We start from the raw sequence: 19,120 nt of genomic DNA on the forward strand, positions 1-19,120 counted from the left end.
CACTCCAGCCTGGCAACAGAGTGAGACTCCATCTTGGAAAGAAAAAAAAAAAAAAAAAAGGAATACATGCTCATTGTCAAAAAAAAAAAAAAAGATTCAAAAGGTTCAGAAAGATAAATGAAAAGTGGAATTCCCTCTCACAATCACCCACTTTTCACACTCCACTGTTAAGTTTCTTGCATATCCTACATTTTTTAATGCACATAAAAGCATATGTCTCTTCACAAATGGGATGATACCATATATACATTCTATAATTTTTTTAAGAAAAAATGGCTTTCAATATATCTAGATCTATCTATAACAGCTGTGAGGTATTCCACTATATGGATGTGGCAAAATTCATTTAACTAAAACCAAACTAATAGGCATGTGTTGGTTGTTTTTACTGGGCCATTAGCAACAGTGCTATAGTAAACATCATTTTGCATAAATCTCTATACAATTGTTCAAGTACGGAGGGATAAATTTCTAGAAATAAAATTTCTGGAGGAAAGAAAGCATGGGCATGACTTTTATTTGGATACATATCCATCAAAAGTGGGAGAATGCCATTTTCCCCACAGCCTCACCAATTCTTCACCAATCTGACAGGTGGAAAAAGTGGGCCCCAACTACCTTTTAGAGTTTCTCTGCCCAGCAGTTTCCAGTGACTGTACATGCAAATGGAAAAGTCCCATTAGAAATAGTTGACCCAACACAGTTGCAATCAAATATTTGAGCTAAGTACACACCAGCAAAGTACTAAAAATATCCAGAAAAACTCAAGCTTCATAAAACCTCAAATTTCAAACCAAGGATGCTAAAATCTACATAGCTCACTGGTGTGGGCCTGGCCTAAACAGACCCCCTCAAAGGAACTTTGGAGGGAAATTGTTTCTCTAGGTAAGGAATAACAACATAAAGGGAAAAAAATTAAAATTGGTAGATACAGGATTCTCTGTAGATCTGCCCTATCCAATATAGATGCCACTAACCACATGTGGCTATTAAACACTTAAAATGTGGCTAGTGCAACTGCAGAACTGAATTTCTAATTTTATTTAATTTTAATACATGTAAAAGTGGATACTTCAGTTATTGGAAAACTGTGAGTTATGTTTCAAACAACTTGAGTATGTAAATACATTTTCCACAGTAAGTTTTAAGAAATCTAAATACAGATTAAGTACGTCTGATGAAAACCTAGCATCTGAATTGACAGGTTTTTTTTTGTTGTTTTTTTTTGTCGGGGGTGGGGACAAAGTTTTGCTCTGCCACCCAGACTGGAGTGCAGTGGTGTGATCTCAGCTCACTGCAACCCCCGCCTCCTGTTTAAGTGATTCTTGTGCCTTAGCCTCCCAAGTAGCTGGGGTTACAGGTGTGCGCCACCACGCCCAGCTAATTTTTGTATTTTTAGAGATGGGGTTTTACTATGTTGGCCAGCAGTCTGCCCACCTTGGCCTCCCAAAGTGCTGGGATTACAGATGTGAGCCACCATGCCCAGCCTTGACATGTGTTTTTAAGTGTAAAATATACCAGATTTTGGAGACTTAGTATGAGAAAAAGAATATAAAATATCTCTTTTTTTTGAGATGGAGTTTTGCTCTTGTTGCCTAGGCTGGAGTTCCATGGTGTGATCTTGGCTCACTGCAACTTCCACTTCCTGGGTTCAAGCGATTCTCTGGCCTCAGCCTCCCTAGTAGCTGGTAAAGTATCTCAATTTTATATTGATTACATATTGAAATATTTTTGATACACTAAGTTATATAAATTATTAAAATTGATTTTCAATGGGTTTTGTTAGAGAAGCTACTAGAAATGTTTTAATTATGTGTATAGCCTGTACTATATTTTTGTTGGGCAGTGCTGCTCTAGATATGGTAATTAACTACCTTTTTCTGGGGAGATGTTTCATAGCATTCTCCAGAATCTTAAGTCCAAAACAGGGTATGAACACAATAGAACTATAAAATATACTCTCTAGCTCCTTCTGGAAGCTGCCCTCAAAAAACCTTTTAAAGAAAGATAACTGACATTTAAAAAATAAGACATTTTACCAAATCACTATCACTGTCTCATCAAAGGACAACTTCCAGCAGCTGTGTCTTCTGATGTTCATTCTTCAGCTGACCAACTTGGAGCAGGCCTAGACTTGCTGGTACTGAAACTGTTAGTTCCCAACAAGGGTTAGCCTTCCAGAGGAAACTTAACAACTTGAGAACTGCAGCAGCAGGATAACCTCTCCACCTGCCTACCTCTCTGTCAAAAAGCAAGAGCCTCTGTTACGGGACAAAAATCCTGAAAGGTGGTGAAACTGTTGCATGTCTAATTAAAATCTAAAATTCACAATATCGACTAAAGCTGCTCACCTGAGGCCGAGCACAATGGCTCACGCCTATATTCCCAGCTCTTTGGGAGGCCAAGACAGGTGGATCACCTGAGGTCAGGAGTTCGAGACCAGCCTGGCCAACATGGCAAAACCCCATCTCTACTAAAAATACAAAAATTAGCTGGGCGTGGCAGCACACGCCTGTAATCCCAGCTACCTGGGAGGCTGAGGCACAAGATCACTTGAACCTGGGAGGCAGAGGTTGCAGTGAGCCAAGAACACACCAGTGCACTCCAGCCTGGGTGACAGAGGAAGACTGTCTCAAAAAAAATAAAAAACTAAAGCTGCTCACCTGAGAAAAAAATGAGAATAGCACAAAAATCATGTAGAAGTAAGGAAATTTAAAAGATTGTATGTTTTTTCATAATAAAGTACTCCTTTTAACCATTTTACAAGTTGGTAAAGTATCTGAATATACATGTATACAAGTTCGTAAATGTGTTAGTTGAAGCTGGGTGTGGTGGCTCACACCTATAATCCCAGCACTTTGGGAGGCTGGGGCAGGTGGATCGCTTGAGCTCAAGACCAGGTTGGGCAACATGGCAAAACCCTGTCTCCACTAAAAATACAAAAATTAGCTGGGTGTAGTAGCGGGCACCTATAGTCCCAGCTACTCATGATCGCCTGAGCCCAGGAGGCAGAGGCTACAGTGAGCCAAGATCACACCACTGTACTCCAGCCTGGGCAACAGAGTGAGACCCTGTCAAAAAAAAAAAAAAAGTGTTAGTTGCTTGCCATGTTGAGAACAGTATGATTTCAGCGAAGGGATGACAGGGCTACTCTAATGCATATAGAAAAGTGTTTAAATGTACAGTGGACCCTTGAACAATGTGAGGGTTAGGAGTGCCTACCCCCTTGCAGTTGAAAATCTGAGTATAACTTTTGTCTCCCCAAAAACTTAACTACTAATAGCCTACTGTTGACTGGAAGCCCTATCAATAATATCAACAGTCAATCAACACCCATACACACATACGTGTTTGTGTGTGTGTGTGTTTGTGTGTGTGTATATATACATATACTGTATTCTCTTTTTTTTTTTTCGAGACGGAGTCTTGCTCTGTTGCCTAGGCTGGAGTACAGTGGTGCAATCTTGGCTCACTGCAAACTCCACCTCCCGGGTTCAAGCAATTCTCCTGCCTCAGCTTCCAGAGTAGCTGACATTACAGGCATCCGCCACCATGCCCCACTAATTTTTGTATTTTTAGTAGAGATGGGGTTTCATAAAGGTGTTCATCTTCATCATCTTCCTGTTGAGTAGGCTGCAGAGTGGGATGAAGAGGAGAGCATGGTGTTGCTGTCTCAGGGGTGGCAAAGGTGGAAGAAAATCCACATTTAAGTTGACTGCAATTCAAACCCTGTTCAAGGGTCAACTGTACATGTATATAGGAAGTGTATGTGTAGAGTGACAACATTGAAAGTGCTACAGCCTGAGGCAGCAGAAGAGCAGCTTTCCTTTATGTCTCAGGATGTATCATTTCTGTGTTTCTCAGAAAGCTGAACCTCATTACATTCTTATGTCTTTCATAAATTGCCTATCAGCTTCCAGACTTACAAGACCAGAAATTTATAACTAAGACAGAGGGGTTAAGACAGGCAGAATTAGGAGAGAGGTGGAGGTGTGTGGAGATTTAAAAAGCGCACTCAAAATGATTACTTCTCTGATTTGGCTATGACAGTTGACATATTTTGACATTTCAAGTGATGCTGATTCTCAAAAGGGAGCATAAGTTAAAGCAAGTTTGAAGATCACTGTCCTAAATCCACATGGCTTGACTCAAGAATGGAGTAGTACAATAAAATGTCAGCTCACACCCGAGCAAATCAAAATTCTAGGAATTCTTTGTACTGGAGGAGATAATACTGAATAACATGGCCCCTGCAAAGTAGTCTACTGCGTTCTTCAATCAGTGTGAGTTTAGAATTTAAATTCAGCAGATGCAAAGTACCTACCTAAAGCATCCCTACACTTACCACCAAAAGTAGGTATATTTGAAAGGTACACAGAGCATTTCACACGTAGTGATCTTACAAGGCAGAAAAAAACGTTCTTAGGAAGCTTCTTTACAGCCACTTTTCATCCACGAGGAAGGCAGCAGCCATAACCATTTTTACAAAATAAGTGGAATCAATAATACAAAAAAGCCAAATTATTTAAATGTTTGAGTCATCTCTTCACTTCACCACTGGCCTCAGTAATTTCTGGACCCATTGGAGCAGCAGAGTTGAAGATTAGGGACAAGTTGGAAATTTCCTTAACCTGTTGGCAGCAGTCACCACATAGAAATGTTTCTTGAGGCAAGGAGAGAATAAAAGAAAAGAAAAAGCATATATTTTAGACCGGTTGCTTTATGAAGAAACAATAAAAGGATTTAAGTGAGTCCAGCCGCTGAGGTTGGTTTAAATCTGATAACCTAAAGGGAAACAAGTTTCTAAAATAATTATAGAATAGTCATATGACTTTCAGGGGCATGTTGGGAGTAAATATGAAGTGGGAAGATACATCATCCTGCCCCTTTTTTTTCTTTTTTTGGGGAGGGGGTGGGGGGTGGGGATGGGGTCTGGCTCTGTTGCCCAGGCTGGAGTGCAGTGGCGTGATCTTGGCTCACTGCAACCTCTACCTCCTGGGCTCAAGCAATCCTCCCATCTCAGCCTCCCAAGTAGCTGGGACTACAGGCAACTACCACCACGACCGGCTAATTTTTGTCTTGTTTGTAAAGACACAGTCTCACTATGTTACCCAGGTTTATCCTGCCCTTTTCACATGAAAAATGGAGTACTCTAGACCAGTGTCTTATTTTTATTTTTCATCAGCCTACATCATGCTTTGATAGAACAGTGTTTTTCAAATTGTGATTCACAACCAAGCAATGGGGTCATGAAATCAAATTGGTGGGTTGTGAACAGCATTTAAAAAATAAAACCAAGTGGCACAGAATAGAAAATATCAGAATACATCATACTCTGTTAGAGAAAATGTTGTGATTTTTTTTTTAAACAGAGATGGGAGTCTCCCTCTGTCACCCAGGCTGGAGTACACTGGCGTGATCACGGCTCACTGCAGCCTCAAACTCCTGAACTCAAGTGATCCTCCGCACTCAGCCTCCCAAATAGCTGGGACTATAGGTGCAGGCCACCACGCCTGAGTCAAATTTTTGTTGTGTGTTTCCCGGTAAGTGTGTACACGTATAGGTATTCTTGTGTACCGGCTCCATACATAAAGGGTTTTGATCATGCTTTTGGATCCCCAGTGAGGATCTAAGTCCATATTAAATTGTTAGAAGCCACTTCCCTGGATCACAATTGCTTTTAAGATAGGTTTTATGTCCATGGGACTAAAGAATTCTGTTGTAAACAAAATTATAAAGCTTTAAAAGTTTAACAGGTCTTTCTTATCTCCCATTTCTGAAATGTGGAAGAATCAGGCCTCAAGCTCTAAGCAGTTAGTTCAGGAGCTTCACTATGATTGCCACTGAGAACATATGCTTAAGCTTCATTCTGTCACTTCAAGTGTCCATATAAGCACAAACCAAATGTAAGTTTTATGCCAGTTATTTTTGCTCTGTGACATTTTTAAATCAAGCTAGCAGCTTTTGACATGAGAGAGATTTTTCCCCCTAAATAATCTTTCTGTTTAGAATCAAAATGTAAGTAAAAACTTGGCTACAGGCTAGGTGCAGTGGCTCATGCCTGTAATGCCATTGAGGCCAGGAGTTCAAGACCATCCTAGGCAACTTAACAAGACCCTGTCTGTGCAAAAAATAGAAAAGTTAGCAAGGCATGGTGGTACATGCCTGTAGTCCTAGGTACTTAGGAGGCTGAGGTGGGAGGATTGCTTGAACCCAGGAATGTAAGGTTACAGTGAGCCATGATCATGCCACTATACTCCAGCCTGAGCAACAGAGCAAGACCCTGTCTATAAAAACAAACCCAAAAAGAAGAAAAAAAAAAGAAAAGAAAATTTAGCTGCAGTTTTTTCCAAGGACAGATTAGGATGACAAATTCCACCTTTACTAAGAGAAAAACCAAATACCTTCCATTTTCTTTGAGCTATGTATTTCTGCAGCAGTAGTTGGGATTTGAGACGAGTTTTGGATCTTAAAGCTTTGGCAGGCAAATTATTCAGCCACTCATGTTTCAGGCACTGTGTGGCACTCATTCTGCAGCTGTGAAATCAAAGAGCAGTTAAGACTTTTAGTTGGAGTTGCCTTTTCTCATCCAAAAATCTGTTCAATTGGGTAGGAAACCTGAGTCAGTGGAACAGATTAATCATTTAGGCAGATTCATGCCATGTACCAAAAAGGGAACTCCTTGTGTCTAAAATTCCCTTCCTTCAAAGTGCCAGAAGGTCGTCAGCAAAATGTTCTCTGACCTCTATAGCAGGAACATATTCCAGTGATTCTGGGAGGAACCACTTCCCAGAGGGGGCTGAGAAGTTGAGGCAGGGCAGTAGGAAGGCTAGCTATGCCTGGAATTGCTCTTAAAGAAGCAAAAGAACAGGAAATTTGAAGGAAGCTCATTTCTCCTTCCAGAGTATAAAGGCAACTTGTTCATCTGACTTAGAATTTTTTTTCCTCTGACTTTTCATAGTCAGAAATAAACAAAATTGTAAAAGTCAGGGAAACACAAGCTGTCTTAGAGCCCAGACTCTTGGGCCTTAGCCTTGGGTTGTTAATACCTTTGGTTATGTCCAGTTATTACCTTATTCTGAGTATCAAAAAACTCAAATGGCTTGACCCATGACTTTGATATAGATGCTGAAGCCTAAATAGATCTTCTTCACCAAGAAACAAGGTATTCGGATCTTTATTCTGGAAACAACATCTGCATATCTCAGTTCTTTTCTTCAACCTTAGCCTATGACAGCTGATAACTTGCAGATAGGACCAATCTACATATGCTTCTTTCTAAAACTATATTTTATGCCCCTACTTGTTTGTTGTTTCATTGATTTCCTTTGTCCCTTTCTCTGTTCCCTTTATTTTTCCAAAGAAGTAGCAAACTAAGAAATCTTGAATGGAATTTGTCCACAGGAAGAAGGACCTTCACGATCAGCAGTCCTGCCCAGCTCCCAGACCTGGGGTCCCCATCAGAAGGGCCCATGAGTGACAAGCAATGAAAGGTACCTCTTCTCTTTGACCAGCAACCGGGAAACAAAGTCCTTGGCCTCCTCCGAGAGCCCTTCAAAGGTGTCAGCATCAAAATCCCAGCTACAGTTTACAATGAAATTCATGGTCTCTGCATCTGTTTCCCCTAGAAATGGGGACAAGCCACTGAGTCTATAGAAGAGAGAAAGGACCATCAGTAGGTGGAGGCCACATTTGCCAACATGCATCGGCAGAATAGAGAGGCTTACAGAGTTCAAGTGGACCTAGCCAGAACCAAGAGGGTTCAAAAGAAAAGCACCTCCACTACTTTTCCACAGGATGGAGTCCAGTGTGTTCATTAAAGGGAGGAAGCGGAAGGATTTAAAATTCGGAGGCAAGAAGAATTTTTGGAATAAGTCCCCTCTTGTGCTCATCTCTTTCCACCTCATTCCTGATTAAAGAGTAAAATTAGGGCCCAACTTGGTATGCCCAGTTATCAAGTACACATTGATTTAATTTTAGAAATAGAAATAGCCTTCCATGTCCTTGAGACAGCCAGGCTTATTTAGATGCTACCCAGGCCCCAGGCCAAAGGAAAATGGGCTTTATTATGTTCCCGCTTGAGGGAGGGTAGAGAATCAGGACACCCTGACGGCCAGCCTCAGGGATCTGAACTTCCCCAGCCTGGCGCAACTCCCATATCTGAGTGCAGGGACAGTGCGTAGCAGTTACACAATAATCAGGAGACCAGAAGTAAAACATGACTTTACCTCTGAGGAAGCAGCCACGGGAAGTCCACAGCCAGACAGAGAAGAAAACAGGGAGCACAGGGGTTCAATGATGCCACAAAGGGTATCCTGCCCTACCCCCCACCCCCTTACCCCTTCGGTGCACTCCAGCCTCATTTGGGTTTTTATTTTGTTTCGTCTTTAAACAGGGCCTCATTCTGTCACCCAGGCTGGAGTGCTGTGGTGCAATCATAGCTCACCGCAGCCTCAAACTCCTGGGCTCAGGCAATCCTCCCACCACAGCTTCCCAAAGTGCTGGGATTATAGGCATGATCCAGCTCCATTTGTACCAAAGCACCTGCATGTCTTTGCTGGAGGGCTTTCTCTCCAGCTGAAGCTCGCTTTACCCACCCAAAGGTATCAGGAAATCAATTCCACCCCATCTCCATTAGTCCACAAGGAATAACTGGTAAGAGTTAGTGTATAAATACCCCCTAGATGAAATAACTCTCAGGGGGTACTCCATGATGCATTCTGAAGTTCCCCAGCAGAATGAAACTCCAGTTGCCCACAGTCAGGCCTTACTCGTGGGTCATGAATACCTTTGTTATTTTCAGTTATTACTTTTATGTCTCAGTACCAAAAAATTCAATGGCTCAAGCCATAACCTTTTTTTTTTTTTTTTTTTTGAGACATGGTCTTGCTCTGTCACTCAGGCTGGAATGCAATGGCATGATCATGGCTCACTGCAGCCTCAACTTCCCAGCCTCAAGCAGTCCTCCCACCTCAGTCTCCCTGGTAACTGGGACGATAGGCACGCACCACAATGCCCAGCTAATTTTTTTTGGTTCTTGGCTTCCCAAAGTGCTGCGATTACAGGCATGAGCCACCATGCGCAGCTCAACCCATAACTTTGATACAGCTGCTGAAGCCCAAGTAGGCCTTCCTCACCGAGAAACAGGCCTTTAGACCTTTGTTCCAGGGAATAATATCGGCACATCTCAGTTTTTTCAATATTAACCTACTAAAATGATAACCTGGAAATATGACTGCCTTGTAAATATGGTAACTGGCTTGATAACATACCCTTCCCTGGCTCCTTTCCTTCCCCATCTCACTACCCTATTCCTCTATTGGGGTTTCCTGGGGTTACTTCCCAAATAGACTACTTGTGCTCAAAATTTTGCTTCTAAGATTACCCAAAGGAAGACAAATGACCCCCGTCCCCACTTCAGAGCCAGGGTGCTAAGCACTCACAGCATGTAGGTGATGACTCCCACACTCCACATGTCCGTGGGGAATGAGACAAACTCATAGTTGACAACTTCTGGGGCCAGGAACTCAGGAGTGCCGAAGTTCACCTTCAGCTTCTCTCGAGGCTTGTACCTGGGGAGAAGGGGAGGGTACAAAGAACCATGGGGTGAGGCCTGGGAGATGTGGTGCTGGGGCTCATTTCTGGTGGGATGTAGACATTCCCCACTTCCCATCAGCCATATGGCCTGGACCCCACACCCACATTACACCTGTGAATTACTGGGGAATAATCAGATCCCAGGCCCCAAAATTCTGGCTTTTCTAAGTCAGCGATAGAATCAGAAAACCACAGTCTTCCTCCTCCAGGCATTTGCTTCTTTCAGTAGTCAAATTTATGAAACAGAAATTAGGAAGGGGTTGGGGCAGGCGGAAAATGGGAAGTTATTATTTAATGGGTATAGAATTTCAGTTTTGCAAGATGAAAAAGTTCTGGAGATTGGTTGCACAACAATGTGAATGTACTAATTGTATATATTTATGGTATACATGGTGCCTTTTTTTTTTCTTTTTTTGAGACAGGGTCTCACTCTGTCACCCAGGCTGGAGTGCAGTGATAAGATCTCGGCTCACTGCAACCTCCGCCTCCCAGGCTCAAGCAATTCTCTCACCTCAGCCTCCTGAGTATCTGCGGCTATAGGCACACGCCACCACATCTGACTAATTTTTTGTATTTTTTGTAGAGATGAGGTTTCACCATGTTGCCCAGGCTGGTCTCAAACTCCTGAGCTCAAACAATCCGCCTGTCTCAGCCTCCCAAAGTGCTGGATTACACACGTGAGCCACTACACCCAGCCGGTATATATGATGCTTTGATACATGTGTACATTGTAGGATGGCTAAATCAAGCTAATTAGCCTAAGTATTACCTCACATACTTATTTTTTGTGGTGAGAACACTTAAAATCTATTCTCTTGAATAGATTCTGAAGTATGCAATTCTGAAGTATACAATACATTAACTATAATCACCATGTTCTACAATGGCTCTCTTGAATTTATTCCTCCTTTCTAAGTGAAATATTGTATCCTTTGGCCGACATCACCCCAGTGTCACCTGCCCTGCCTTCGGTAACCACCATCCAACTCTCTGCCTGTAAGAGTTTGTCTTTGTTAGATTCCACACCTAAGTGAGATCACGTGGTACTTGTCTTTCTGAGCCTGGCTTATTTCACCTAACATAATGCCCTACAGGGTCATCCATGTTGCTGCAAATGACAGGATTCCCTTATCTTTTGAAGCTGAACAGTATTCATCTGCATATATACACCCCAGATTTTTTATCCACTGATGGACACTAGGTGGTAACTTTTATGTTATGTATTTTTTTAACCACAATTCCAAAAATAAAAAATTAGAAAAAGTTCTGGACACGAAGTTTAAGGCTAGGAAGAGAGTCAATGGTTGAGTGGGAAAGGGGGGCAAACAGTGTGTTTTAGAATCACTCTTGAAGAAAAAGTCTCTAGCTAAAATTTCAAGGGCACTTTATTTGCCAGATACTATGCTAAAAGTTTTATACATGCGTAGCATCTCTTTCCCTCCTCCCAATAGCCCTATGAAATAGGTAGGATTATTGTCCCCATTTTATAGATGAGGCAATTGAGAATAATAATAATAAAATAAATAAAATGAATATTCTGCCAATATGCCCTGCTTCCTTTAAATCAGCTTTCAGAGAGCAGTCTCCTCTCCTCCAAATTTGCCGAGAGCCAGGCAGACAAAGACTCAGCACCAACACAGCTGAGCCCATCCAGTGAAAGAGCAGCAAGGTGGCGGGGGTTGAAGGACTGGGCCTAGGGGGGCAAGCGCTCCTCTGGCACCTGCCCCTCCCCTGCCCAGCAGCTGACCCAGGACTCAAGGATCAGGAGCCAAACTCCAACTAACGGAACAGCCTTCCCCTCAAGGAGAAGCCCCCAAAGCCACTCTCCCAGGTTGCATTACTGTTCCCAGTGCCTCTTCGTGCCCCACAGCCACACCTCATGTCATGTGACTTTGTAGTTCCCTCCACAAGAGATGTAATATATCACCCCCACTGACAGTGGGCCCATGCCAACCTAGGCCATCAGAGCTTGTCCTCTTTCTCCTTCACCATCACCATGAGAACGAGGGCACATGGAGCGGACCCACCCTCACTGACCTGCACCCTGGATTCAAGCCCAACTGTGCCCAGTCTAGATCAGCGACTCCCAGTCAGGGGTATGTGGGTAAATGCTTCACAATCATCTATTTGTTTTTGTTGTTGTTTTAAAGCCCTGATTTGTAGCATTTGCAATTTCTGTGGTGTAGATACCAATTTCACCATGGTCAATGTCAAGGTATTATCATGACGTCACTGAAAGAAGGTGGGAAGAGCAGCACAGTGGCACCCCCTTCAAGTATTTCCACCATAGAGACACGATGGGCAGAAGCAACCTCAAGCACAGAGCACAGCAGCATAGTTAGGAAGCAATGGAGTCTGAATATTTAGTATCTTCTATTTTAATATAATTTCTTTATGTGTAAACTTACAGAATTTAATTCTTACTAATGGCTGTGTTTAACAACTGGATTACAAAACTCCTTATCATGAGCTAATACAGTAAGTACTAGTTAAAGTTGCATCCAGCATACCACTCCCCCAGCTAAATCACAAATGTGTGGATGGAATAAATTACTGTCATGTTAAGCCTCTGGTTTTGGGGTGGTTTGTTACACAGCAGTATTGCAGCAATAGCTAACTGAGACATTCACCCCAAAGCTGTCAAAATATCCGTCAAAACGCTCTCTTCATATTCTTAGCACAAGTCTATCTATGGCCATAAGGTCAAATAGGAGACCGTATCCTCATAGGGCTCGGGGAAGGCATCCTCTTACTCTGCCAAAGGATCTGATGAAATGGGATCTTTTGTGCTCTGACTCTAGTCTGAGCACCGGACTGGGAGTCAGGAGACTCCCAACATGTTTAAGATAATTTCCATTGTGTCTCCAGCCTTAACCCTGGACATGTCACTATTTAGATGCACTGATGGCTCTCACTGCCTGGCCTGGGATAATCCTGGTCCCTTTGCTGGAGGTCCTGATATCGGAGAATTGTACAAATATGTGCCTCCACTGCACCAGGAGCCATGTCCCTGCTGAAAACCAACTTTATTTTCTATAGTTTGTATTGGGGGGAAATTAGCATTCCCTTTGTCTTTACAAACATTTAGTTATTCCGCAGCATGGAATATGCTTCCTTAACCTGCAAAACCCCCACAGATCCTCTTGGAAAGACACAGTGCCCAGGAAGCAGGCCAGTTTGGCAAAAAACAATTTGCTAAATAAAACTGCTGAATGACCTGTGTGCCAGATGATGGAGGTTGTTTTTGACGTTTTCGGTCCACCTCACAGCCAGAACCTGTGTCTCTGTCAGCCTGGCCCCACGGAGTGCGGTTTCCTGCATTATCATGGGTTTTGGGTGCCTGCCCGTCACCAGAGCCCAGCTGTTTTCCATGAGTGGCCTGCTCTTACATGTGGCACCATGTTTATTTTCTGGAACTTGCCCTCTGCTTCTGGTCCCACCAGCAAATTCTTGCCTTTGACCAGGTTAAGGAATTTGTCTGACACTTTTGAATGGATTGGGCACTGTCGTGTTATGGGATGGATGGATAGATAGATAGATAGATAGATAGATGTTATGAGAGAGATATATAGCCTGCATATTTATATATGTGTATATATATGTGTGTGTATATATATATATATGTTTATTCCTGGCTTCTAACTTGCATAGTCCTTGTTATAATGTTGGGACACTTTAGGCCACAGGAGAGAATCTCTCTCTCTGTCCTTCTCCAGTCCTTTCACCTGCCCAAGGCAGGACTCTAATCTGACTGTGGATCAAAAGACTCTCATTCTAGAGAGGGTCCTGCCCCCTACCCTAAAGGAAGGAATGCAACACAGAGATGCTAAGAAAAAGACAGGCCTTGCTGGGTTTAGATCATGGGCTTTTTGTCCAATCACCTTTCTATGCCACTGTCAATCATGCCTATGTATTGATGCCTCCATAAAACCCCAAGAGGACAGGGTTGGAGAGCTTCCCGATGGCTGAACATGGGGAGATTCCTGGAGAGGAGGGGCACCCAGGGAAGGCATGGAAGCTCCATGCCCCTTCCCCCATACCTTGCCCTATGCCCCTCTTCACCTGTATTCTTTGTAATATAAACAAGTAAATGTAAGTATTTCCTTGAGTTATTTGAGCCATTCCGGCAAATTAAGCAAACCCAAAGAGGGGGTCTTGGGAACCCCAACATGAAGACATTCCATCAGAAGCTCCAGAGGCCTGCACTTGTGACCAGTGTCTGGGGGAAGAGGGGGTATCCTTGAGGACTGAGCCCTCAACCTGTGGGATCTGACGCTATCTCCCAGTAGGAGATGTTGGAACTGAACTGCAGGACACCCAGCTGGCATCCACTGCTCGCTGGTAGGGAACCCACCTGCCCGCTTTTGATCACAGAAGTCTTCAGTGTTGTTTGCTGTGGAAACAGCAGAGGAAATACAATTTGAGAGTTTTTCCCCAAACAGCCACTCAGCATGGAGGCTTTTGGCTTGACTAATTTTTGGTAAATTGACCTATAGCCCTTTTCACCTCCCCACCAGGTAAGACTCTGTGGCCTATAGGATAATGTTCAGACGTGTGAGCCTCGCATTCAGGAGTCCCCATTAGTACCCTCATCTTCCACTGTATGTTCCCCCAACCGGCCGCACATACACGGCATGCACCCTGTTCTCAGCCCATAACTCACAGGGCCCCCCCACCTCCCATCCAGGCAGTGCTGCACTAGAGCCGGCTCTCAGGTGCACGGGAGTCCTGAGTGCCTCTCCTTCCAACTCCACCTTCAGTGATATCATCTTGGTAGTGTGTAATTAGCAAACACTGGCAAAGATTACAAATCAAACCCATCCCCTCTCACTCCCCACTCCCCCAGGCTGGTGCTGAAGCATTTGCCAGCATAGCAGCATTGCCTGCAGACAGCAAATCCTGTCCACCAGTCCCTGCCAACCGCTCAGAAAAGCCTTCCCAGATTTCAGGGGCGTCCAATGATTGCTTCTTTCTCGGTGTTCACAATGTGTCCCTGCAAATGCTCATTTGGCAGCGGGCCATCAGGTATTTGAGAGTGTACTGCATACACCAGCGTGTGCATTCTCAGTGAAGACAATATTGCCCCATGGGGGACAAACATTGGTTCTTGGGGAACAAAACAACCTTAGCTATTGCAATGGTTTGTGGCTCTCCAAAGGGCCACAGCACATAAACAGATACACAGTACATCAGTGGTATTAAATTTCATGGCATAGGGGGACTAGGCAATTGGGGAAATAAAGTCAAAAAGGGCTCACTACAGGGCAGGCAGCAATAATGAAATAGGTTGAGAAACACTGCCCTAGTGTATACAACGTGCAAGCATGTGGGAGGCATCTGAATTTTATAGCACATTATCAGGGAAAATACTAAGCAATTTGCTAACATGATAGATTGAATGATTTTTTTTCTGTTCATGAACTACAATACACTGTGTGATAGAGACCCTGAAGGCCTCGTGGGATAATGTGAAATTCCTCCTGCAGCACATGGGGCACTGAAAATGCATCATCACACTGCAAATGGGTAACGTTTACACTTCAACCAGTGGAGGAGTGACCAGGAAGACCAGCACTGAAGGTGTAGATGCTGCTTGGGAGGCAGGTGCTGGAAGGCAGAGCTGAGCTCAGGCGCACGGCTCTCCATCCAGGGGCGATGCTGTGTTTCCTTCCACTCGTGGACATGGTGGAGGGTACCGCGTGGCCAGGAAATAACAAAACTACCTCTGCATGGAAAACAGCCATCAGGGCCAGGCGTGGTGGCTCACGTCTGTAATCCCAGCACTTTGGGAGGCTGAGGCGGGCGGATCACTTGAAGTCAGGAGTTCAAGACCAGCCTGGCCAACATGGTGAAACCATGTCTCTACTAAAAATATAAAAATTAGCCAGGCGTGGTGGCGGGCGCCTGCAGTTCCAGCTACTCGGGAGGCTGAGGCAGGAAAATTGTTTGAACCCAGGAGGCAGAGGTTGCAGTGAGCTGAGGTCGCGCCACTGCACTCCAGCCTGGGTGACAGAGCAAGACTCTGTCTGAAAAAAGAAGGAGAAGGAGAAGAAGAAGAAAGAAGAAAGAAGAAAGAAGAAGAAAACAGCCAGCCATTAGGAGAGAGAAGGAGCTTCCAGAAGAGTTGAAAATTCAGCTGCAGCTGAAAGACCTACCTAGAAGATATGTGATTCGGCCTGCCGTGGTGGCTCATACCTATAATCCCAGCACTTTGGGAGGCCAGGCAGGTGGATCACGACGTCAAGAGATCAAGACCATCCTGGCCAACATGTTGAAACCCCATCTCTACTAAAAATACAAAAATTAGCTGGGCGTGGTGGCGGCCACCTGTAATCCCAGCTACTTGGGAAGCGGAGGCAGGAGAATTGCTTGAATCCAGGAGACGGAGGTTGCAGTGAGCCGAGATCGTGCCACTGCACTCCAGCCCAGGTGACAGCATGAGACTCGGTCTCAAAAAAAAAAAAAAAAAAAGATATGTGATTTCCAGAGAAACGTCATTCTTGGAGGAAACAGAATCCTGGAGGAATCCTGGAAGCTGGGCATACAACTACTGCCATGTTTACGAACTGAGGATGCCTGAAGGTTTAGGGGAAGCCTTCCCAAATGCCAAGGGTCTGCTACTACCACTGCCAAGAACCCACACCACTGGGCATGCATGCCATGGGCAGGAGCTCTCCAGGCACACAATATTCAGCACGCATGTGACTGAACTTCACAGCACCTATCTGTGAAGAAAGTAGGGTGATGGTGAAGGGGGCCGCTGAGTGGGGTGCTGGGCTGCTCAGTTCTGTGGGTTCCGCAGGCCTCCTGGGGCCAGGACATGCTGGGCTATGTGATGCATCTGTCACCACGCCTGCCCTCCAGGAAATGACCTGTTTAAATACAAAAAGTGAGTATGTGACAGTGTTGGGTGGTGCCATGGGTAGTGTGGCACCCCTGGGCTACACAGCAACATTAGCCACACTGCACTACACTTCAGGCATTTTAAGAGACTATGAGATTTTTAACATCATATACAATGGGCCTGATGTGGTGGCTCACGCCTGTAATCCCAGCACTTTGGGAGTCTGAGGCAGGAGGATCACTTGAGGTCAGGAGTTTGAGACCAGTCTGACCCACTTAGTGAAACCCCATTTCTACTAAAAATACAAAAATTAGCCACGTGTGGTGGCGGGCGCCTGTAATCCCAGCTACTTGGGAGGCTAAGGCAGGTGAATTGCTAGAATCCGGGAGGCAGAGGTTGTAGTGAACAGAGATTGCACCACCGCACTCCAGTCCGGGCAACAGAGCAAGACTCCATCTCAAAATAATAATAATAATAATAATATTATATTATTATCTAATAATAATAATAATATATAAATAATATATAAATAATATAAATAATAATAAGTAATATACAATGTTTATTATTTATTTATTTTTAGACAGGGTCTAGCTCTACTGCCCAGATGTAATGTAATGGTGTGATTTTGGCTCACTGCAGGCTCAAGTGATCCTCCCACCTCAGCCTCCCAAGCAGCTGAGACTACAGGTGCTCACCACCATGCTGGGCTAATTTTTGTGTTTTTTGTAGAGATGAGGTCTTGCTGTTGCCCAGGCTGGTCTTGAACTCCTGGGGTCAAGAGATCCTCCCTCCTTGGCCTTCCAAAAGTGTTGGGATTATAGGCATTAGCCACTGTGCTGGGCCTACAATGTTTACTTTATGCCCTGAAACTTGAGAACCTAACCTCCCGGATAGGATGGGTCCACACTGTCTGTGTATTTTCTCATTTAACCCTCATGACCACCCCCATGCCAGCAGGTAATGTATTACATCACCATTTCACCAAGATGTAAACCAGTCCTGAGTGGTTACACAAACACCTACCCATGGCACCACCCAACACTGTCACATACTCACTTTTTGTATTTAACCTGGTGATTTCCTGGAGGGCACGGATGGTGACAGATGCATCACATAGCCCAGCACCTCCTGGCCCCAGGATGCCTGGGGAACCCACAGAACTAAGCAGCCCAGCACCTCACTCAACAGCCCCCTTCACCATCACTCGCCTCTCTTCTCAGACAGGTGGAGTGAAGTTCAGTTAATTCCATAGCCTTTTAGGAAGAAGCAGAGCCCACAGCACAGAGCCAGCCCATGCAAGAGCAACAAGGCCTGTCTGCAAGTCAAAGGCCACCAGCTTCTGTGCACAAGAGCTTTCTTGCATCAGTTCCAAAACTCAAGCATTAGCTGGGTCAAGAGTAACCATACCCAGAGAGCCACAAAGAGTCCCAAGGAATTTTGTTAAGGTGTCTAAATAAAAACCCCCTTACCTTCTGGCCAGCCCAAAGTCAATGATCTTAATTTGATGTCCTGTCTGATTGACACACAATATGTTCTCCGGCTGGGAAAGAAAGAAGTCTGCTTAGCCCAAACAATAGCTGAGGAAGTCTGCAGCTGCCACACTTGTCTATAGGCCTCTGTTTTCCAGGCCTCAAAGGACATGAATGGCTCAGGGCAGCCCTGCAAGGGCTGGATAGATAATGGAAATACATGAAGGGGCTGGTGAGACAATAAGGATTGGTGTGGAGTGTGGGGAACTGGAGGCTCCCAGCCTGTGTAAAGGGACAGCACTACCCAGTCCCAGACACTGGTCACCACGTAGGAGTGCAGGCACAATGCCAGAGTTTCTCAGTCCTCAAGAGAAGCCGGGAATTCAGGGGTTTTTTGTTTGGTCAGTTTCGTTTTTAATTAAAAAAACAGAGATGGGGTCTCACCATGTTGCCCAGGCTTGTCTCGAATTCCTGGGCTCAAGAGATCCTCCAGCCTCAGCCTCCCAAAGTGCTGGGCTTACAGGTGTGAGCCACCATGCCCAGCTAGGAATTCAGGTTTTTATGTGAAAATTCCATGCTTTTAAATGTTAACAACTAAACGAAATCTAAACTCACGTCTCAGAGCCCAACAGAATACCTCTGTGACGTATAATTGGCCCATGAGCTGCTTGTATGGGACTACTGGTTTGGGGCTGGGTTCCCAACCCTGGCTGTACATTGGAATCATCAGGGGAGCTTTTAAAATCCCAATGTTATACTGGAATGCGAAGAGAATTAAAAAAAAAAAAAGAAAAAGAAAAAGTCCCAGTGCCCAGGCCTCAATCCTGACCAATTACATCAGAACCTCTGGGGTGAGACCAAAGCATCACTGGTTGGTTAAGGAGAGCAGAGCTGCTGAATGTCCACCTGCCATTCTGCAGTGACAGCTGTGGCCCATGCCATGAGGGTGGCGGCCTTGGCACGCCTCTCCTCTTACGGCATTTGGATCAGCTCTGAGGCCCTGAGGGAGTCTGGAAGGATGCTCGCTGCTCGTGCATGACAAATTTGGGGGTATGTGTGTTAGGGGCTTGGGGAGAGAAGCTGAGCGAAGATGTAGGGCTTATGATAGACAGGACTTGCAGACCCAGGGTCCAGTGCCTGAGGCCCAGGGGCTCATTACCTGGTTCTGTAGCCCAAGATGAGTCCCTCCCCATTCCTGAAGACTCAG

The 19,120-nt window shown here is 44.6% G+C and overlaps 1 protein-coding gene across 5 annotated transcripts in view; it reads right to left on the reverse strand.

Moving 5' to 3' along the window:
* Window positions 1-499: 499 nt before the first annotated feature.
* The window catches only part of MYLK3 (myosin light chain kinase 3), a 59,409-nt gene continuing 40,788 nt past the window's right edge, over window positions 500-19,120 (reverse strand). For 2 of the 5 annotated variants that reach the window (XM_054452880.2, XM_054452876.2), the window contains exons 9-13: window positions 17,914-17,984; window positions 9,444-9,572; window positions 7,498-7,650; window positions 6,405-6,537; window positions 500-4,663 (exon numbers count right to left, since the gene is read on the reverse strand). In XM_054452880.2, coding sequence (XP_054308855.2) covers window positions 4,604-4,663; window positions 6,405-6,537; window positions 7,498-7,650; window positions 9,444-9,572; window positions 17,914-17,984 — 546 coding nt within the window. In that variant the 3' untranslated portion in view covers window positions 500-4,603. Of the gene's footprint in view, window positions 4,664-5,758; window positions 6,538-7,497; window positions 7,651-9,443; window positions 9,573-13,651; window positions 13,991-17,913; window positions 17,985-19,120 lie in introns of those variants that run through there. The other 3 variants (XM_063655012.1, XM_063655011.1, XM_054452878.2) reach the window with 2 other exon arrangements.

The sequence above is a fragment of the Pongo pygmaeus genome, chromosome 18 (assembly GCF_028885625.2).
Source record: "Pongo pygmaeus isolate AG05252 chromosome 18, NHGRI_mPonPyg2-v2.0_pri, whole genome shotgun sequence".
NCBI lineage: Eukaryota > Metazoa > Chordata > Mammalia > Primates > Hominidae > Pongo > Pongo pygmaeus.